A 23,210-nucleotide genomic window follows, 5' to 3' on the forward strand; every position below is an offset into this window, starting at 1 on the left:
TATATATATATATATAGGAATAAACCCCAATTTACTAAAAAAAATTAATATAATTAAAATTCTATCAATTAATTAAAATATAATTAAAACTTGGAAACATTCTTAACAGGTTACATGACCATCTTAATAACTGTGACGACACGTAATACATGAACGGATGCATTAATGTGTTTACGTTGATAAAGACATCCAACTTAGCGACTTTATGAGATGCATAATTATGACAACGACACAAATCCTGAAATTATACTTTGTGATGCTCAATATTAACTTACCAATGTACTTGTGATGTACTTTTTACGTCAGCATCAGTGTCTATAGCTGCAGATGGATAGATAGATATATCACACTGTTTTCGATCAACAGAGACTTTCTTTTCTTTTTTTCTTTGTTCTTTTTTTTATTGGTCATGTCAGATCCTAAAAACATTTTATTTTATTTTATTTTATTTTCTTTTTTTGCTTTTTTGTTTATCGTACAGTCATTTCAATGGCTGGGGACACTTTTACCATTCACCATCAACAGTCAAAGAGTACTAACACAGTAAAAAGGGCCAAAAACCATGTGGTTTTATGAAGGGTGGGAAATGTTGGCTTGAGAGTGGGGCTTAGGCCACCACCGCAGGAAGTGTGGAGCTTTGAAGGAGGGAGAGGGAGAGAGAGAGAGAGAGAGAGAGAGGGGTGTTTAATAGAACTGATGGTGTCCACAGTATCCTCTCTCTCTCTCTCTCTCATCTCCTTCTCTTAAAACTTCTAAAGATAGGAGATAATAAGAGATAGAAGCCTGAGGAAGGCGGAGATCTGAGTTTGGGGACCGGCGGTGAACATGGATTTCGAAGATCACGATGAGGCTGATGAGGAGATGGGGTTACTGGCGATTTCGGGCTACGATAACCCCATGCCGAATTCACCTCGTGGAGGAGCAGGAGGAGGAGGAGGAGATAAAATGGGAGGCAGCGCGGGCGGAGCTGAGGAAGCGGCCGTGTCAGGTTCGGGGAAACGGAAGGTGGGCGGTGGCGGAAGTGGATGGGGAGTGAGGTACAGGGAGTGCTTAAAGAACCACGCGGTGGCTATCGGAGGCCACGCAGTGGACGGCTGCAGCGAGTTCTTGGCTGCCGGGGAGGAGGACACGCTCGACGCGCTCCGATGCGCCGCGTGCAGCTGCCACCGCAACTTCCATCGGAGGGAGGAAGAGGGCGGTGGCGGAGCGGCCGTGCTAGAGACGGTTGGGTACTACCATCGGTTCTCACCGTTCTACCAGACGCCGGCGGGGTACCTGCACCATCGCCATCACATGGTGGTGGCCGCGTCCGCACAGCAGCAGCACAGGCCGCAGCTCCTCGCGCTGCCGTCGACTTCCGGCGGAGGAGGGCAGAGCCGGGACGACCAGGACAGCGACTCGAATCCGATGCTGGGGGCGAGAGGGCTGGTGGGAGTAGGCGGCGCGACGGGCACATCAGGATCGGGAGGGCACAGGAAGAGATCCCGGACCAAGTTCACGCAGGAGCAGAAGGAGAAGATGCTGGCATTCGCGGAGCGCGTGGGGTGGCGGATCCAGAAGCACGACGAGGCGGCGGTGCAGCAGTTCTGCGGCGAGACCTGCGTCGATCGCCATGTCCTCAAGGTCTGGATGCACAACAACAAGCAAACCCTCGGTAAGAAACCCTAGCCCGCCGGCCTCCATGCACCACCGCCAGTCTTGTAATTCTTGCTATAGGGTGTCTCAGATTTGGGTTCTCTTCCTCTCTCCTCCTCCCTTTTGTCTGCTTTCATTCGGTCTAGTAGCTCTTCTTATGTTCTCTTCCTCGTCCTCCTCTTTCTCTTTTATCTGTTTCAGTCTTTCCCTTGTTATAGCTGGTTTTGTTCAGCTTTGGTGAAGTTACATTGTGTTGCTGCTGGAGACGCGTGGTGAAGAGCGGTGGTTATATTATTTGGCTTTAATGAACATGATCTTGGTGGTGAAGATGGGGAACAGGAAGAAGTGGTGTTGTACCTTAAGGCCAATATTTGGAGAGAGAGAGAGAGAGGGTGTGGCTATGTGGGAATGGGTAGGAAGAGACTGCTAGTGCTAGTGCTACTGTTGGATTCAGCTCCTCTTTGCTCTTCCTTCTCTTCGAAGTTCATCTTCTAACTTTCACATGAATCTCTTAAGAAGGACAAGCTGGCTGCTACAGTTCACTCTCAAACGTGTCCGCCATGCATACTCTGATCTACACCTGCTATCCTGTGGTTGTGTTGATGACTCGAGGGAGAGAAAGGCATTCTCAGTCTTCTAGTAGTATGCTTCAGCAAATGTTTTATTCTTCTAGAGAGAGAGAGAGAGGTGAATGATGAAATCCTCATGTTGTTCTTGTCTCACGCGCAGGAGTGTGAAAGATCATATGCTTCAGTAAATGTGCCTTGTTTTGGGGGAGAGGAATTGAATGAAGAGAGACGTGAACGATGAACTCATGCTCTTCCTCTTTCTTTCTTTTACTTCTCAGCGTACAAACTAACCTTAGGGTGACCTCATACTTTCTGGTTTCACTTGCTGCCATTAATGAACAGTTATTTTGTGCCATGGATGTGAACCACGAGAATCTCTCTCTCTCTCTCTCTCTCTCAGGTTTCTTTCTTTGCAGATTGGTGACTGCCATTAACCAACCTCGCTCACATTTACTACTACCATGTAAGTTATCGTCTCTGGCGATTGAGTGGGTGCATCTCCCGGCCATTAATACGCGAGCGACATGGTTGCAGAAACCTCTGCTCTCCTGGACGATCCAGAATTCTTCACCTAGAAAAACCACGCCATTGTTCCTTCCGTTCTACCGTAGTGATTTAGAGAACCCACCGTTGACACTGAGTTGGTCTCCATGGGAGCTTTTCCCTTTCCTCCCTACCGCTTGTTCTTTTTCTCTTGTCTTCTTTAGCGACCCGAACAAAGGAAAGAGCAGCTGGAGATGAGAGAGAGAGTAGGGTGCGATCTTTGTGAGATACGGAGGGTACAACTTAGTTGAAGTGGTCGTTGAATAATTAAGACCTGGGCCCCGCGCAGGTGATGTGGCTTGGTCCGTCGGCATACGATAGCTAATCAGTGGACAAGGTGCACGTGGTCTGTCCTCCCTTCATTCCCGGCCCCCAATAAGGAGGGCCCGAGAGGTGCGTGGATTCACCCTTCACAGTTCCCCAAGTTTCGGACCCAACACTCTTTGTCCGATCGGGTCCCACCTCGACATATGCATGGAACGGTGGAAGGAGAGGGTTGTGCGTCATCCTCTCGAGTCTCCCCAGAAGATGATACGTCGTCTTTAATCACTGTGCTGGAAGAGGTGTAGTCTTCCTCTATGGCTGAGCTCTCAGACTGCAGCAGTAAATAATAGGCTGGGGTGGGTTTCCCCACCTCCGCTGACAGTGGAGGATCGCATATATCTATATACATAATGTCTGCAATGAGATGTCTCCTGAGGGGAAGGATGAGTGAAAGATGGAGCTGTCTCCTTCTGTGAGGAAGGAAGGAGGCTGGTCTCAGGTTGTGGGATGCATGGAGGATCAGAGGTGGAGGGCCCACGCATCTTGTATTGTCATGTATGTGAGGTAAGATAAAGAGAGGTAAAATCTTCATGCATGAGATAAGGTTTGAGATGATGTTGATGCATTAATCAAAATAAAAGAAGCACATGAAATTGTAGTCATAATATCATTATTACCATATCATGTCACACTGTTCTTAGTTCCAAACGCTTTTGTCGTGTCCAATTTAAATTGTACTTTCATGTCATGTCTTTACTCTGACCTTTTTGTTCTTGTTATAATTGATTCGATGAAATCTATAGAAAAAGCTATTCTGTAATTTTTTTATTATTATATTTACAGCGATTTAAAGAAGGAAAATTCAACTAAAGCACAACAACAATAAGGAAACTACATTATTAAGTTGCTAATAACTAATATAATAGCTGCAATCAGGTGATGTAATGGCATAATATGGTGCCAACATATAGAAAGATAGTTAACCATTGATAGAGAACTTTCTCTTGTTGCCTTTTTTTTATTTTCAGGAAACAAAATTCTCAGATCCACATTTCATGCAACATATTGGATTTTTTTTTGAAGTACTTCTATCATTCATGAAAATTGCGACACTAATATATAGACCAAATAAAAACTGAAATAGTATTTGATTATACCAACCGACCGACGCTTAGAATGAACTAGGAAATATAAAATAATGAAAACCCTTTGAGAAATAGGAAAAAGGAGGGCACCTTCAAAGAAAAGAAAAAAAAGAAGATTTTTTCAAATTCACTGAGGACTAATCTTCCTGCTTAAATTCCTAATCCTATCATCTAAGTAAATCGAATCTAATTATGACTTTTTCAAATCATTTGAACCTAATTAGGACTCATTCTGCACTATATGAAAAAAAAATCAAATAAAAGGATATATCTCTTAATCTTAAACCAAACTCAACCATTCTATCATATAAACTCTAAAGAATTATTTTCTCAACCATCTCTAGATCCATCAAAAGAAGATCTGTCCTATGTTTCTTCCTCTCACTAAAATCTTTAGATACTACATGTTTATAGCAATAAATCCTAATTCACTGAGGACTAATCTTCCTGCTTAAATTCCTAATCCTAATCATCTAAGTAAATCGAATCTAATTATGACTTCTTCAAACCATTTGAATCTAATTAGGACTCCTATAGTACTTACTAACTCTCACAACTATCAACATGATTTATGAAAATTCTTTATATATATATACATCGTCCAGTGATTATTATTTTTTTTTGTATGAAGTTGGAGATGTAAGCCATGCATCTTGTGCACCGGTATGTATACAACACTTAAGCTGTCATTTTGATTATTTCCCTCGGTTGGCATGCATCATTAGCACAGGAGAAAAAATCATCATATTGTGTGTATCAATCATTGCCAAGCATTCCACACTCCCTTATCCTAAATATCAACACCAAACAATTATTATTATTAAAACCTTAAAACTAGACCTCTAACTTTATAAATCTAACCAAAAGTAGGCTATCAAAACCAAGGGATCATGTTTGACCTGTGGCCAGGGATGGGATCATGAAACCCCAGTTGTAATGGAATGCCGGGATCTGGAGGGTTATGCTGAGTTTCTTTGTGCCTGTTAAGCCTTGCCATTCAGCTAGTCCAGCGAAAATGCTCCATCACAATACCTGCAAGCGTATCAGAAGTGGTAATCAGAGATTGTTGCTAAAATTTGAAAAACAGAGAAATAAGAAAATCCGGCAGCAAACCCATTCACAACCAGACAAACAGTTGTACAAAAACATGGACATGTATTTCGCATTAGATATCATGGCACATCATGATTATACTTGATCTAACAGGATAAATTGTGAAAGCAGCTCCTACTATTCCTAAAAATTTGACCATTTCAGGTTTGCAGTGATGACAGGATGAATTGTTTAGCTTAGTTATGCTACAGCGGATGGCAATGCAAAAGCAAAAGCAACTCAATTCATTTATATGCTTACAAAAACAGGATAAAAGAAACATGAACCACGAAGAGCACCTGTCGCTGAACTTCTCCACAGCATCGGATGCATAAAGAAGAGTCTCATTCGCCTTCTCCATAACCATGTACAGCTCTCTCCCTTGTGTTATCTTAGCAATTATCCATGAATTGTTTTTAGCTCTAATGCATATTTCCAGATTTTTTTCTTGGTCTGGCTTTTCTCTGTTTGCTCTTGTTTTTTCTAGATCAACCTCTTCTCTTAGTTTGTTGAGGGTAAATAATGAGTCCTGAGAACAAAGCATCGCCCACACAGACAACCAGTTAGAGCTTCACAATCCTTGTTTTATAGATGGAATAAGTTGTGTACATTTACATCACAGGAAAAGCAAGTACCAACGTTTAAATTCTAAAGTGTAGTAAATTTCCACCAGCTTCAGATATTGTAGTGTTTCATGCTGATGCATTGTTTGTACCAAAGCTTGATGACCAGAGAAATTAGCAGCATGGGACCAAAAGATTAATCTGTACCATTAAACCAAATTTATACAACAGATTCAAGTGCTAGAACCAAAACATGCCATCAAGCTCTGAATTATCCTCTTCTTAATTTTCAATATGAATAATTTAAGGCATAGATCTTTTACAAGGGCATTCACTCCTCTGCAAGTCTTATTAGATGCAAAAGATAAATCCTGATGTATTGTGGTGTCTTAATGCTGATGTGTTGTGTATGCCGAAACTTGATGACCAGAGAAATTAGCAGCATGGGACCAAAAGATTAATCTGTACTTAAAGTTGTCTTCAACCAAATTTATACAACAGATACAAGTACTGGAACCAAAACATGCCATCAAGCTGTGACTTATCCTCTTCTTGATTTTCAATATAAATAATTTACTGAACAGATCTTTTACAAGGGCATTCACTCTTCTGCAAGTGTTATTAGATGTAAAAGATAAATCCTGACCAAACACCTTTCTGGATGTAAGATGAGCAAAAATTTTCAGTCTGACAAAAAAAGAAGGCATATAACTAGGCATTGGCAAGATCAGTTCCTAAATAAATATATCCATAATAAATCAACCAGGATCTACAAATCCGACTCCATTAGATTATTAGATCAAACCATCAGTCGATCTAGACCTATCCCAGGTCCTCCAACCTGTTTATCTAACAGCTAGCAGCTAGAACAGACAGAAGCCAAGATAAAATGACTAATCACAGCTCATTCTCCAACTCTTGCCACCACTAGACCATTAAATTTAGTCAAAAGAATCAAAATCTCCATCCCTCTCCTTTGCTCTCTTCTTAAACTTTTTTCACACCAACCACTGCCAGCAGAAGCATCCATTTGTTAGCAGCCGATCACTTAAGAAAATGATAACAATGAAAATGATGAAGAGAAGAGTACTTCTATTGTCATTTGTTGGATAAAATTATTAGAATCATGTACCAAACATATTTAATGTTTAATTGACTTTGTAGATACCTTCACCTGAGAGTTTTTGTTTGATAATATTAAAAATCTTATATTCACTACATTTTTTCTAAACTATATCTGTTAATTTCCTGCTGTGCATCACCCCATCATCACACACACAACCAACAAAGAAAATAATCTTAAGTAAAAGAAAAGAAGAGAGCCATTCATCCACCAAACATATAGAATTTTTTCTGTAACCGCAATCAAAGCAAGCTTTGATGACCTGGAATAACATTTATGTTGTTGAATAAGATTTTATTGGATCCAGTAGGTAGTCTAAAATACAGTTTAGCATATTTCCACAGAAAAGGATCTCTCATCCCTGTTCAAACTTAATTTTTCTGTTTAAGAGCTAAACAAGAAAGATATGAGCATTTTATCACAAGCCAATTAAGGAATCAAGAATCTTAACATTTGTTACATGACTAGCCTTACTAGCCACAGTCTTAATACCAAAAGAGTAAAAAGAGAAAAAGACAAGGAGACCAAGCATGACAATGATATACAGCTGAAGTCATGGTAAAATGCATTGCAGAAGTAATCAAGGATGAAATTCTGATTAAAGCCTGGCTTTCAATGAAGTGTTATGCTGAATAGCATCAAAATAGGGTACGTATTCTTGCAGAATTTGTTGCTGAATTATAAATAGCCCCTTCTGCAGTAGTTTGGTCTCCAAAATTTCTGAAAATTGGTTCTAGAGTTGAAAATTTGCAGTAGCTAAATGTAAAAGGTTTTGGATGTAGTTTGTTGGTTGACTACCTTTGCTGACCATGCAAGGGAAATTGTAAATGTGAGCAGTCTAATTTGCTGATGCATTACATTTAAATTTTTATTTTTTTGGGTAGTAACTTCTGTTAAGTTGGCAGCTGGCCATAGCATGGCAGTTCTGTTAGATGCACTCGGTGAACTGCCCTCTTTGCTCTTCTGTATTTGCTTTGGTGAGAACAAAAATTTTATCTTAGTAAAAGGAAAATATATGAAAAGTGAAGCAAGATGGAGAACCTTATGGTAGAAGAAACCTGTCCACCAATAGTTAGCCATCCTTAAAAAAAATAAAGTTAGCCGTCCTCCAAGTCGCTGAATACTCTCTCTCCACTTCTCATTTGTCAATCCTGTCTTCCCAAACCTCTAGTTGCGATTCTTATATGAAAATATTCTACATGCACAACTCTTTTTAGATTTCCTATGAAATTTCCTGTTATGTATCCTTCTATGGAAGCAATAAGGGGTGTAATCATTAAATTCATTGCATAAATCAGTTACAAAAATAGAAGTGCTAATAGGAACTAAGCTTAGTAATGGAAATTGAAAAATGTGTTGAAATAAATTTGAAAAAAAGAAACAAAATTGTCAGTCATATTGTGTAAAGACATATGTAGGATATAATAATATAGCTTATGGAATAAAAGATCACTGTGCTCATTTATGTGATTGCCATAATTTTATCTCATTTGACATTTATCAATTTTGGTTTATTGTTAAATTAACTGCTTAAAATGGTCATCAGTAGTAAAACTGCGTATAAGCACCTAACAAGGCTAAGTTCTTGTGTGGTACATAACCGTCTTCAAAAGGTTGTTGAACTTAATTTTAAATTCAGAAGCAGTCTCTCAAAATGACCCTGTTCATTGTGTGCACTTTAAGACCCCCTCCTCTGTTTTCACTCAAATCAGAAAAAGGAACACAGGAATTATATCCTAACTTTGCAGAAAATCATGTGAAAGTCAATGAGTAAGGAAGACTTGTATAGAACATATAAATGACAAAACTGTCTCTGTGGTACTAACTTTTGCAAGAGTCATCACTTTCCCTGGTGGAGAAGTCCTTGATATGCTCTTGTCAGTGTCAACCAATAAGTAGCGGTAACCACTGACATGGTAAGCATTTTCACCACCCCATCCTCTGGATAGTTTCTCTTCGACATGTACAATCTTTTCTGATGCCTGTGAGGATGCCAATTTCAAAATATATATTAGAGCACATAAAGTAAAACAATAAGAAAAACATAGTCAAGAAAGACAAACTAGTGTCATGAAAATACGATTTATCTTACACGAACCTTTTAAATAACTTCAACCACCAATATAAGAATCAGTAAATAAAATAGCTGACAAATTCAAAGATGCTGATGAATCAAACAGAAGGTTCACAAGAACATCTGAAATTGCCTCACTAAAAGGTCGACACAGAGGAACAAGTGGATGTTCCACGAGAATAATTAAATCTGCACAACACGTAAAACCAAGTTTTAGTATAGTTGTTAGCATGGTTCTTTCTATGCCTCGCCTGGATTGGTATCTACCAGGCAGTATGTACCAGATCAATTGCCTATCAGGTCAGCAGCATGGATGACAGCATGTGCCTCCCAACATCATGTATACTCACATCTTAGAAACAGTTGTGGCACATGGTGGCATATACTGTTTATTGGTATGCCAGCACATTCAGGACCCCTATCAGTCAGGCCAAGGACCAGCATGGGTATAGTAGCCAAAATGTCAATCCATGGTCGTCAGCGACGACTCGTCACTATATTTCATCAAACAATTTTTTGTGGGTAGAAGTACTTTGAAATTTTGATGCACCACAAAGTCTCTACCGAAACCGTTGACCTCCAATTACAAACAATAAAGAATATAACACCAGCAAGGAAGAAAAAAGAAAAATTATAGATTACGACTTTAGTGATTATTGTTTGGCATTCATAAGGATGCCAAGCTGCAACTGTTCCAATTGAAAGATAAATCTAACAATACAAGAATATCTGTATAGTAACTAGCATACTCCAAGCTTTCCTTATTAGAACTTTCATGGTCCAACATGAAGATGGGTCCTCAAGGCAACCTGTGCTCAACCTGTTCAAACAATCTCAAATATTTTATCTAGCTCTACTGCAACATTTACCATCCCTAACGATCCCCTTATCACACCATCTCTAACTCAGTCTCCAATATTTACCATATCTACCCTCAGTAACAGCATCCTTAACGTATGCAAAAGACCATTTCATTACTTAGTTTCTCTTGCTAAGGTTGATCTTGGTTATGAGATAGTTTGACAAAAACATAGGGAGTATCTCTTCTTCATGTTCTCCTTCCATCTTCAAAGAAATGCACTTAAAACAACTAAAATCATATTGCATGTCGCAGTTCTTTCAAAATTATCAAAATCCACATATGCCACTAAACCAGAAATCTTTTCAGATTTATTTTAGCGGAACTTTATAAATTTATCAGGAGTAGCCAAGGAAAATCTTACAGCAGTATGTTGCCCAGTATGAGCATAGTCTCAGGAGAGGGGTCAGAATGACAGGTAGGACCACCATATAGCAAGCAAGTGGTTACCTCATCCTGAGGCATACATGACCTAACAGTTGTTATACACTAGGTTTGTGATTCCGTACCGGGTTCCCTTACCGGTCAATGGCCAGACCTGAATCAGTCCGGTTCATGCCGATGTACCAACATGGCATGTACCAAGGTAATATTCTGCTGGGGGAGGGGAGGAGGAAGGAAAAAAGGAGAAAAAGGAAGGATAAGGAAGGCAAAGGGAAATGGAGGAGGAAGAAGGGAGAAAAAGAGAAGGATAAATATAAATACTGTAGATAACGTCGCGGTGGAGGGCAGGAGGCAGGCTACAGGGGGCAGGCTATGGCTGCACGATAGTTCTGAGAGGGGGAAGCGAGCACACAACATATAGGCCAGTCTAGTCCTTTTTAATCAAAACTAGTTCAGTTTAGTCGTTTAAAATGAAAAAAACAATCCAGACCTCACATTAAAAAGAAGGGGGACCGAACCACCTGAAATAGCATCTCGGTTCGAGCTTGGACTGGTAAATACTGTTGGCACGAACCTAACTGGGTGAAATTGCATTCCTTGGTTATACCATGGTTCAGCCTAGTTTAAACCCAATATCCACCTAAATTAAGAATTCTGCACAATGTACCACCTGACTCATTTGGTAGCCGGACAGGGTCATTGATAAAGCAGAAAAAACCCTGAAACCCCCAATCAACTACTTCTCATCATAACTCTCTATTCATTAAGAACCCTGGGGTGGCATCAACAGAGAAAGAGAAGAAGACATGAGGGAGGCGAGTTATACACTGGCAAAGGAGGCAGAGGAGCAGAAGAAAGAACTGCCGCTAGTCAGTACTTGCCAGCATTACAACAATCTAAGCCAGTTGAGTGGTGATCAATTAGGCTCCAATACCAATAATGCAATTCTTTAGTATAACTACCCTTTCACAATTCTATATTCAGTTTTATCATTGACTCACCAGTAAATCTAATTTGTACTTCATCTACACAGCACGCATCAAAAGGCTTAACAACAATTAACATTAGAAGAAACCATTGAAAAATGATTGTGGAACATATAAAAGTTCATTAGTCGAATTGTTATCTTGAAAAAGATTCTTTGGACAAAGAGTATTTTAAGGATAGTTTCCAAGTACATCATCGGGGAAACCAATTTTTTGTATATATAGATGAGTAGATGAAATATTTTCACCATAATGAACCACCACAAGATGCGTCTCATGATTTATGACACCCAAATCTCATAGACAAGTCATGACAGTTTTGAATCAAGCAGTATACAATTATACATAAACATGGTTTTGAACTAGATGCGTAGCAGTGAAGTTAGGATATATTTTTAGCAGTCTACCCAAAAACACATGAAGTTTTCCCATCATGAAATATGAATAAATCCTTATAATTACAGACTGGAGAGAAATTAAGTGCCACGCCTAACATGAGCAGCCTAGAGTACTTATTACACAAGTAGATCCAAATTCCAGAGAAGATAATTGTGTATGGCAGTATAGCAAGAGATGCAGTGGACTATATAACTAACAAATTTTATTTTGAGGTAAAATGAACAATCAGCACAAATGTAAGTAAAAAATAAAGAATCTTATGCAGCAAGTTTCTACTGTATGTAACAGTCTTGATATCACAGGAAAGCTCAAAACAATAAGGATATATTTTTGTGCCAAAGGAAACAGATAAATTTCATTTGATAAGAGAATTAAGTATCAGAAGAATAAAACCAATGGCACTTGACTATATAGACAGCCCAAAATAATACATATGTTTAGTTAAGCTTAGAATACTTAAAATTTTATTTATAGTTTTTACTAAATTTTTTTAGGTCTTCCACTATCTTTCCTCGTACCACTAATATTAATTATTTCACCTCTTTGACTATCACATCTAAAGGTCTCCTAAGCACATATCCATACCATCTTAAACGGATTTCTTTCATCATATCCTCAATCGATACCTAGTTGTTCATGAACAAGAGTATTTCTTTTCATATCTATCCTAATAACTCCACACATCCATCTCAACATTCTCATATCAACAACTCAAACTTTTTGTATATGTTATTTCTTAACTGTCTAATACTCAGATCTATAAAGCATTGTTTGTCTCATAATTATCTTATAAAATTTTTATTTTAATCTCAAATCCGATTATCATACAAGATTCCTAACGCCCCTCCCCATTTTAACCATCTTATTTTTACTCTATAAATAATATTTTCATCGTATCTATCTTGTTGAATAATTGATCCAAGATACATAAAGCTTTCACTTAAAAGAACTTCTTGTCCATCCAACTTAATTATATTCATCTATCTATTCTTAAAATTACTAAGATTACATCTCATATATTCAATTTTAGTCCTACTTAATCTAAAACCTTTAGTTTTTAAGGATTGCCTCCATAGCTTAAGTTTATAATTAATTCTACTTAGGCTCTCATTAACTAAGACAATATCATCAAAAAATTACACTAGGTGTGTTTGTTATGTAAATGACCAGTAAACTCATCTATTATCAATGTGAAAAGATAGAAACTTAATGTGGATCGTTGATGTAATCTTATGCTAATAACAAAGTCACCAGACACACTCCCTATAGTTCTATCACTAGTAACTATATTATCATACATATCTTTAATAACAACAATATAAATAGTGGATACACCTTTCCTTTCTAAAATCCACCATAATAAATCTCTAGGAACCCTATCATAACCTTTCTCCAAGTCAATAAAAACCATATGATAAGAGCATGCATGTTCAACTTAGAATTTCAATTGCAAGAAAGATCATTTGTCCATGCAAGAGTGGCCACTTTCATACAAAAGTTACATGTCAGCAGTAACAACACTTAAATAATTGGTAACCTACACTTCGAGAAAATCAAGCTAAAAAAATAAAGCACAATAAGTTACCAACTAAGATAAACCTTCGAGTTCTTTAAAAAACAAGTACTTTTTATCCCTTTTTTTTAATTTTATTGAACAGTCTACCTTTTCTTTTAAAGAAAACACATTCTTTATTCTTCTTACTTTATACCTCAAAATGCATTCTTGAATATTCTTCCTTTGCTTTTAATATAAGAGATGCATCAAGATATAGAAGGCAAAAGGATAGGTAACCAGGATGAAAAATAAAAAAGCGCCTATTAGACAAAGTGAACTAACATTTTCAAGAAGCTGTTTTTTGACCAGAGCTATCCCCTGCTCTCCATCTGTCTGCGAACATACGGGAATTAGGACTATAATCGTGAGATTTCGATGCTGGTAGATACAAAGATACATGTGCTCTTCACTCTGCTGAAGCCAAACTACCGGTGCTAGATAAACTAAACCACCAACATTAAGCTGAATATCACAGACAAGAAAACCATCCTTTCCTTTAGACCAATTGTCACGTTGTAGAGGCCTTGCCATGTGATATCTGTTACTTTGTTCTCCCATAGAAGAATCATGAGATCCATGATGATACTCTTCTGGTGAAGATCTAGAATTTAGCAAACCAGAGCTTGCAGTAATACTTGAACCAGAAACTCCCCTCCTTAAATAGGACCAAGAACTTGTGTTGGAGGATAAAGCATGAGGAGTTAACCTTAGAACAGCATAAGTAAACATGTTTGCTGTGTCACCCTAGCAAGAAAATCATACAGGTAAATTCTGAAAACAAATACTAAAAAATATAAATTAACTGTTCCAATGCAGGAAACTAAGCCATACAGGAGAAAGTGTTGTGGCCACCAGCAGATCTTGAAACAATATAAGTGACTTGCACGCTATGCTTCCTAAACTTGATGTTCCTATAACTGTGGCAAGTGACTGCAGAATGCATGTAAATTAATGAGTCTACATGGTGTTGAGATATTAATTGGAAGCAATGTAATAATAGATCAAATCATTTTCTAAAAACTTATTAAATAAAAACAATAATTTTTAAAAAAAAATTAGATGTCATGAAAATGTCAAGTGCATAAGACTTAGCTGCTATGGTCACAGCAGCAAATACAAGTACCTAGTCATCTATATTAATACAGAAGACGAAATTTTTAAAATTTTCACAATCTACAGTTAAGAAAAATGTTCTGTTACTATGTATATATGGGCCCATGTATAGATTTCACTCGTGATTATCCACTGGCTTGAAAACATGATAATTTACTTCAGAAAAAAACTACACTTAATAAAGAAAACAATCAAATGGAACATTGAGGATGAAAGACACGCAGGATTTTGAGTGCTGTAAATTGATCCATAAATGCCAATTCCACAAAATATAGCCATCTATATTTTCAGTAGAATAGAATAAGTGATAGTAATTGCAGATGCTAGAATGAAATTTATGCTGGTATATGGAAATATTTAATAGATGGTAACTTTCAGCTTATGATAATTGTATTTTTTTTCCTTTTTAGTTACTTGTAAAGTTGTTGCTTGTTACACAGTTCCAAACATTTAAGCCTCTACTTCAGTCTTCAGTTGATCTAAACACATCTTGCAGCGTCAGTCCATCTAGAAACCCTGCTAAGGAATAATAACCAAAATACATTTTGAGTGAATAATGGTCATTAACTATCAAGACCACAGATTAAATCCAAATGAAAAAGACCGGCACAGATAACTATCAAACAAAGTTGAAAGCATACCTAGGATGAGATAATTGTTCGATCAAGAAGGCCATCTTGGATATATGTTTGTGATGCCACTGAAATTTCTAGGATAGATTCCTATACCATCAAACTTTATATTAAACAGTGTTTACATCCTTTTTGAGACTTTATGCCTTTGTGGTTGTTGTTGTTGTTACAGTGTTTACCAAGGTTTGCCGTACCGGTGTTTCGACCCGGGTTCGGTACGGTACGGTACCAATGTACCGGGCAGTACATCAGGGTGTACCGAGCGGTACACCCAGGTGTACCGAACAATTTTATACTTTTTCTTACTGTAGCACTGTAGCAGTACCGGACGATCCACGTACCAATAACCTATCGGACCGGTACGTACTGCCCGGTACGGGCGGTACGCTTCGGTATGACAGACCTTGGTATTTACAACATCCTTTAAAAAGAAAGAATGGTTTCATCTAAAACCAATCAATCAAAAATTTCAAGTTGCTTCTTGAATTGAACTCAGAGTGCCTACAACTTAACACTTTGCAGCAAAAGTGACTAATGTGACAGAGGGCGTAAAACAATATTCCTTGATGTTAAATAAGAAATTCAACTTCAAATTTAAAATTGAAAGCATATTAACCTAGTACAATCTATGCCCTTTTGGCAATCTTAAACTTAATTATTATGAAGTGCTAGGCTAGGGATAGAGATTTATGCATAGATTATTTAGTGTCAAGGATTAAAATATTGGACTATACCAAACATACCAACTGGTAGTACCAATCCAACCTCATATTGTTACATAGTATATTGACTGTTTTATTGCTTTAAGGTATTTTGCAAATGTCATAAATTTACACATGGCAACCTTCTCCAATATTTTTAGTTTAGTTTCTTAAATTGTCAAAAAGAAGAAAAAGGGAAGCAAAAAAAGAGAAATGAAAGGAGATACACATTGAGCTTCAATTAAGATTTCAAGGGTTGATTCAAAATTATATTCTAAAAGGTAGTTCCATTAATATTGAAGATCCTACAGAAAGAAGTCTATGAATCAAAATACTTTATAAAATAATTTGTCGAGATAGGAAATATATCTATACTTATGGAATGTTATTGTATTTTCCTTATTTATATAAAATGTTTGTTATACTTGGGATTTATAAACTGGGAAAAAGATATTGTAATAGAAGATTGCAAAATTTACTGTGAACATTGTTTTCACACAACATATAACAAGACAGGTGTGAGGCCTTCATTCGTACAAGTTATTTGAGTTAGAGTTAGTCTACCCTATGGTATTTATCAGTCCTTTTTCACTCTCTTTTGTTGATTATTATATTTGTCTTCCTCTTTTTTCCCTTCCTCTATTCTCAAATAAAAAAAAGGAAAAACTCTCAGGTTGTCATGAACGTGCGAAAGAAAGAGAGGAAGATATAAAAATGAAAAAAAGGGATGGTTGTGATGGTTGACAAAATTATATAAAAACCTAGTAGGTATTTGATGATAAGCTCACCATCCACCATAGTTTGGCATGGCATACCGTTTGATAAAGCTGGTATGGCAAGCTTATTGGATGACATAGCCTACACTGGACCAAATTGAGTAAAATCCTCTGATTCACGTTCGGTCGCTAGTAGGCCAACTCGTAGTAATCAATACATGCAGTATTTTAGACCTTGATACTGATCATATTAAAATTGTACAAATATATGAAATGGATTTTAGATAATTTCTCAATAGCATGCATTACCATACTTGGCCAACAGTGGATCAATATTCAATATCATCCAGTATCTAAATCACATTCCCATGTTATTAGTCATCAACTATCCTTATTATTCAAGTTGAGAACTAATGATCACAAAGTACCTAGTATCATTTCCTTTTTTTCATGATCTTATAAAATCATATCATACCTGAACTTCGATTGCCACTTCACGAGAGACAGTCAGCATTTGAACAGTTCTTCTTTCCTTGAGACAGTCACGAAAAGATGGCACTTGAATCTTTTTGCCAACATAAAAATCTGTTTTAAGAAAGATAAAAAAATTCAAAACTTAGTCATGATTATAGAGCAGGAACAATAACAAGAACACACGAAAGGGAGATCAGAATCAACAAAAAAATCTTTTAGATGGTACTACCAGAAGAACAGATGAATAATAGTAAACATATACATCAGCAATTAATGACCTGAAAGATAGTCATTGATAAATGTATACAAACAGCTGCGTGCAAGTTCACCACTGGGTTGTTTATCAAGTAAAGCTTGCAAAGAACCATTGAACATCGTGAAAAGAGAATGTGCTTCCTTGAGTACGTCTATTAAGGCATCACAACGCCAATCAGATTCATTATCTTTATTCTTCTCCACTATCTGCATTACCAGCAAGCATTTTAATATTAGACAACAGTGATAATTTGTTGCAGGAACGAGTAAAAGAATCATAGTCTTGCGAGGAAAGTAGTTGTAAACAATAGCATAGAGAGAGCAACAATTTTACAGCCAGACTAGCCTGACACTTCAAAGTCACCTGCATTTTAGGCACTCGGAACATGTAATGGTCAAATCATCAAACCGTGTGCAGATATGCATTCATGTACACCTAAATTGGAAATGCAAACATCTGTGAGAGCCTAGTAATTGCAGTATGTGGACAAAAATGATAACAACAAACCTATTACTTGGGACCAGCTACATAAATTCTATCCCCTGTAATTTAACTTATCGAAAACAGTTTCTAGTCATTTCAAAGGACATATCCTTCTTTTTGAAAGGGAAGTGGGGAAGTCCTAATAGTCATATTCCTCTAATGTCTCCACACACCACTCAACAATATCTATTGACCTGACCTTACGGCTATAGACATGATTAGAACACATTAAAAAAATTAACTTCTAATTGTCTCGATTTGGGTAACCACAGTTCCAATTATGAAAATAGCCTCTCTGCTTGCAGGAGCAAGGATGTGTATATTAACTCTCACTTGGCCCCACATGATGAGAGCCATGTTCACTGGGCCACCCATTAAAGGGGAGCTGTGCATAATGATAATGTTGTTCATGTGCAACCTAGGTTCTCAGGGTTCAAGTCACAGAAAATTATTACTCTGTTTGTAGCATAATACTATGGTATATCGATTCTTTATTCCCCATTACCTAGAGTCTCAAGCATTAATCTATCTGTGCATATTAAACTTAATTTTTAGAGGGAAAAAAAACTGCTTGCAGCGGCAAGGATGTGAATATTAACTCTCACTTGGCCCCACATGCCCACATGATGAGAACCATTATCACTAGGCCACCCATTAAAGGGTGAGCTGCACATAATAATAATGTTGTTCCTTTGCAACCTAGGTTATCGACATTCAAGTCATCAAAAATAATTACTCTGTAGCACAACACTTTGGTACATTGACTCTTTATTCCCAATTTCCTAGAGTCTCGAGCATTAGGCTATCTATTCATATTAATCTTAGGTTTTTTAAAAAATGCAACAGTTCCTATCCTATATTATATGCACAACAACAATTCATGGTCTAGGATTTATATATTAGAAAACAAAAAGAAAAAAGAGAGACATAGATAATTAAACTGAAAATAAATGATAAAATTAAAAAGAATTAATATTGCATTACAAAATGTGCAACATTAAAAAAGTGAACTAGGTGTGAACCAAGATGCTTGTTCAGAGTGAATTAGTGATCGAATGTAACTCGAGTTAATTTTCACCAAATCCTTCCAAACTTGACCAAATCACATTAAACTTCTCCAAAACTACTATGACATAATTCTAAGTCAATTAGTAACACTTTTCCTTTTATTTTTTATTTTAGTCTAATTAATTGAACTTGGCATGTTGTGATCCGAATGTAAGATCCTAATCCTATCTCATTCTTAACTCAAGTGTAACTCGAGTTAAATTTCACCAAACCACATCAAACTTCACCAGAACTACTATGACATCATTATAAGATGATTAGTAGCACTTTTTCTTTTTTTTTATGATCTTATTCTAATTAATGAAACTTGGCATGTTGTGATCCGAACATATGATCATAATCCTATTCATTCTTAACTCGAGTGTAACTCGAATTAAATTTCACCAAACCACACCAAACTTCTCTAGAACTACTATGACATGATTCCAAGTCAATTAGTAACACTTTTTCTATTTTTGATGATTTTAGTCTAATTAATGGAATTCAGCACATTATGATCCAAATATAAGATCCTAATCCTATCTCATTCGTAACTTGAGTGTAACTTAAGTCAAATTTCACCAAACCACACCAAATTTCACATACATTCATTAAACTTGAATTCAGTATGTGCTCTTGAACAACCCAAAAACCTCTGGCCACTTCCCTATCATGTACATTCATTAAACATACATTCATTAAATTTTTCGAAAGATGGATCATGCGGTAACCATGATGTTACCCCATCACATACATTCATTAAACACACCAATGCATTTTCTTAACTCAAAAAGAAACCATTCTCATGACTCTCTCACCTCAATCTCTACTACTCCAAATATGATGGGGAATAACTTATTAGATCCATCAATAATAATCGCTGTCATCAAAACAGTAGGGTATTTTCCAGATAAACGTGTTGCATCTATGACAAATACTGGACAAATGTATTGACTAAAACTATGCAAGCATGCATCGAATGCCCAAAAAATCCGACGAAAACATCCATCCTCTGTAATAATTAAACCGTCATTTCATAGTCATGAACTTTCAACTCTCATAGAAAAGGTATTAACTCACTAAATGATCTATCAAAGTCTGGTCAATCATGCTGGAGTTCTTAAATCCTCCTTTTTCAAAGAGGAGTGATTGCCTCAACTTTTATCACACTCGAACATCTGATGTCTCAACTAGATTGTAACAACTTTTATGTTCAACAATGAGCAACAAGTGCACGTCTGATGTCTCAACTAGATTGTAACATCAAAATACTAAATCTAGAAAGGTAATTCAGGAAAAGTTTCTCAAAAATTTATATATCTTTCAACAAAAAGAAATGACACCTTTAGTCAAACTATTTTGTTAGGCATTAGCAACAACCATCTTACAAAGTAATATATAACCAATGCATACAAAATTAAGATAGATTTTCCATACATAGAGATAAGAACACTCAGCATTCAGTAGTATATTAGACTATTAATAACAGCCATTTGATAAAAGAACACATACCATAACCATCCATATATCTGGCTCAGCTTGATAGAACACATGGGAATGTCGCTCCTCTTCGATGACCTCACAAGCAGCATCAGGAGAAAATATTCTGCAGCAAATCGATGATAGGGAATTGAAGAGAATGCATCCAGCATATCACGATACATTGTCATTATCTTGAGAGCAGGTATATAGATGAAGAACAGGATGCAACACTGGAAAATATGCATGTTGATGGCACAATAAGCAGGCTTAAGAAAACCAAAGAAAAATAACTGTATAAAGTGGCAGTCATATCAGCATGCCAACTGTCATTACTCTCTCTCCAGCTCAACCAGATATTATTTTATATCAAGATGCCGCCATCATAACAGGCTTCAGAGTTCAGATAATGATGCATACATGTCATCAGAAAGGCGCCAAAGATGAACTACATTATAAACGAAGACCTTTGCTTCACATTCTTTTGAAGAAAACAATGGTAACAGAAACAATGAAGTATAAATGATGCCTTGTAACAGTAAATAGAATAACAATTTAAGACAAAGAAATATTTTAACAGAATGTGGAAGCAGTGATATGCACCTCCCCATGTCCAGCAATTGAAATCTCATGACAACTAAGATCTTGCATGTTGTCTTCTTTATAAACCTCCACATCATAAATTGGTCAAGGACATTTACCAAGTCAGCAATCTCTCTTAATTGTATGTCCTACTTATATTCTCTAATTAATAGCAAACCATGTCAATCATACCAACTTGGTAGAATAATCATGAGCAGTATACACTTGCAAGTAAATCCCACTTGACTCACAAAAGTGCATTCATTTTATGCCATTATCTCGGAATCTTATCTACCCCAACAATGTTCAATCTTCTTTATGAAAATATAGACAAAAAATTATTTAAGACCTGCAGAGTATTATTCCATATCTTTACCTACTTTTCTACCTAACCATGTATGCATACACAATAAAACATGTAATTCCATATTTTGAGCACGACCTGAGGTACAATAATTTTACATCTCTACCCAGTTTGTCATTTACCTTTGTAAGTTTCCGCAATCAAACTACATGTCCAGCTTCCTTACTTCAACTGAATTAATAATGTATTTGAGCAAACATATTTTTCAAAAAAAAAAATCAAAGGTTCCCTGAATTACCTTTCTAGATTTATGTTCAAATGGTGTCCAACAAGTTAAAAGTGCTTGCATTAAACATAGTCAACTGTCCTACACAAATAAGATGTGAGGCCATGCGAAACCTCTATTACAAGAAACTTAGAAAATATCTTAAGAAATATTATTATCCAAAAACTTGCCGAACGAACCTTGTGAAAGTAATTATTCCTTCTGAAAGTCCTACAACAGATAGCTGCACAGAGTAAGGGAAATCTGAAGGAAAAAAGAACAAAATCTTGTCAAGTTCTTGGCCCTCCTGATGTCCCCTTCTCGAGTCAAAAACACATAATTGTATGCCTTCATTAGCAGCCATGGCCGGCAATCCCATTGCTCTTGACAGACTGCAGCTCCAAAAAAAAAAAGAAGGAAATAATAGAGTACAAATACTATGGTTTAAGTACCTAAGGCAAGTATTCAGCTGATGAATTAATTTAAAGAAAATTGTCGTGCTGACAAGAAGATACAATCGAAACCTAGATGTTGCACAAAATAGATCAAGATGATTATACAAAAGCAAAAGATGAAACCTACGCCATAAGGTGACACGATCAATTATCATATGTCAGCAAGAAATGATGTATGACAAGTTCAATTCCATGTGTATTACCTAATGCTGGATTAGTTTATCCCAAGCATGCAATTGCTGAGCCAAGAATCGAGAGGATCCAATTAAGCACCGAGTTAACTAACAAAGACTTCACGCAAGATTATAAGATCTGTTTCCATCGGGTTGATCGAGAAATGGCAAGTAGGTGAAGGAACACTACGAGAATCAGAGTCTATTTTTTTTTTCTCCAAAATAAAGAGTTTCAAATCCTATAAAATCCAAAGGAAACAACAAGAAACCAATTTCGCCTCACCTCACTGCGGAGGAGCGTCGAGACAAGCCGCAAACCCTCCTCTCGATCTTGGGGCCGAACCTCAGAGAAGCGAAAGGGCTCCCTCGCGATGGGGAACGGAAATGGCTACGGCGATCATCGTCACATGAACAATCGATTACAAACTTCTGCCGTATTCATCTGTTCGTGTCAAATTAGACGAGGAAACTCCACGCCATCGTCGCGGCGACGAACTGGAAATGCAATTAAGAACGATCGATCCCATTGTTTACCTAACAGTCCACCGATTTATTATGACGGGACAAAGCCGGAGGATTATGGGGCTTTACACGTGTACTGCAGAGATTAATCTTTCAACGGTAGATGAGAAACCAGTTTGCAGATCCGACGGCAAACGCTATTGACGGTAACTTAGGGATGCGGTGTAGAGGAAAGCGTGTACATCCAACGGTCGATGGACTACTCAGTTGCAGATCCAACGGTTTAGTGTTATTACACGGACGATATAAACACAAATACATAACGGAGGTGTAATTATATAGATTATCTAATATAATTAATTATTTTTAATATTTTAATTCTTATATTTTAAAAAATGAGATATCTATATTTACTAAAGTAAAACATTTAACCTATAAAATTTTTCTCTCTTTTGATTTTTAATTAATAAAATTATCTTTTTAAGATCTTAATACTTTCGTAAATATAGATATTCCAATATAAATTTTGAAGGTATAAGGATCGAAGTATTAAAAATAATTAATTATAAAAGATAATATATAATTAGCCTATTTAATTATGAATTCCTATTAGACCTAACTCATTCGATATAAATATATCGCATACCCAAAGAAAATACAATCCACAATCTTCAAATTTATCTTGGTATCACTTTTCTTATAAATCCATGCAAACTCTATGAATACTTAATATCAGGCAAAACTTACCCATTTTAATTCATCTGAGTGGAATTAGAAAATTTATTCATCTGAGTGGAATTAGGATTTTCTAATGGTATTGCTACAAAACCATGCAAATCTTTATGGTGTAATTAAAATATCCAAACTTTTGTGAATG

The 23,210-nt window shown here is 36.7% G+C and overlaps 2 protein-coding genes across 3 annotated transcripts; one reads left to right on the forward strand and one right to left on the reverse strand.

The window, feature by feature from the left end:
- The first annotated feature begins 433 nt into the window (after nucleotides 1–433).
- On the forward strand, nucleotides 434–2,307 carry LOC135671117 (zinc-finger homeodomain protein 2-like). The gene has a single exon (XM_065179065.1). It carries the CDS (start codon nucleotides 826–828, stop codon nucleotides 1,666–1,668), a length of 843 nt encoding a protein of 280 aa, XP_065035137.1. The 5' UTR covers nucleotides 434–825; the 3' UTR covers nucleotides 1,669–2,307.
- Nucleotides 2,308–4,877: 2,570 nt separating this feature from the next.
- Nucleotides 4,878–22,390, reverse strand: LOC135671295 (vacuolar fusion protein CCZ1 homolog). 2 transcript variants are annotated; one of them, XM_065179364.1, is made up of 10 exons: nucleotides 22,155–22,390; nucleotides 21,444–21,635; nucleotides 20,126–20,219; nucleotides 17,106–17,289; nucleotides 16,829–16,938; nucleotides 14,023–14,121; nucleotides 13,474–13,935; nucleotides 8,761–8,916; nucleotides 5,548–5,777; nucleotides 4,878–5,188 (listed from the first exon to the last, which is right to left on the reverse strand). In XM_065179364.1, the coding sequence occupies exons 2-10, from the start codon at nucleotides 21,620–21,622 to the stop codon at nucleotides 5,158–5,160; spliced, it is 1,545 nt and encodes a 514-aa protein (XP_065035436.1). In that variant the 5' UTR covers nucleotides 21,623–21,635; nucleotides 22,155–22,390; the 3' UTR covers nucleotides 4,878–5,157. The 2 variants fall into 2 exon arrangements, with proteins under 2 accessions (XP_065035436.1, XP_065035437.1); XM_065179365.1 differs by having other exon boundaries at nucleotides 21,444–21,507; nucleotides 22,155–22,259.
- Nucleotides 22,391–23,210: the final 820 nt, after the last annotated feature.

The sequence above is a fragment of the Musa acuminata genome, unplaced genomic scaffold (assembly GCF_036884655.1).
Source record: "Musa acuminata AAA Group cultivar baxijiao unplaced genomic scaffold, Cavendish_Baxijiao_AAA HiC_scaffold_1138, whole genome shotgun sequence".
Lineage (NCBI taxonomy): Eukaryota > Viridiplantae > Streptophyta > Magnoliopsida > Zingiberales > Musaceae > Musa > Musa acuminata.

Excerpts from the sequence above, each read along its gene's own strand:
- LOC135671295 (XM_065179364.1), bottom strand. The coding sequence starts at position 21,622 with ATGGGATTGCCGGCCATGGCTGCTAATGAAGGCATACAATTATGTGTT. Across the intron at positions 20,220-21,443 it reads GGAATAATTACTTTCACAAG|AATATTTTCTCCTGATGCTG; the intron begins GTTCGTTCGGCA and ends GATTTGCTGCAG. Across the intron at positions 16,939-17,105 it reads TATCAATGACTATCTTTCAG|ATTTTTATGTTGGCAAAAAG; the intron begins GTCATTAATTGC and ends TTCTTAAAACAG.
- LOC135671117 (XM_065179065.1), top strand. The coding sequence starts at position 826 with ATGGATTTCGAAGATCACGATGAGGCTGATGAGGAGATGGGGTTACTG.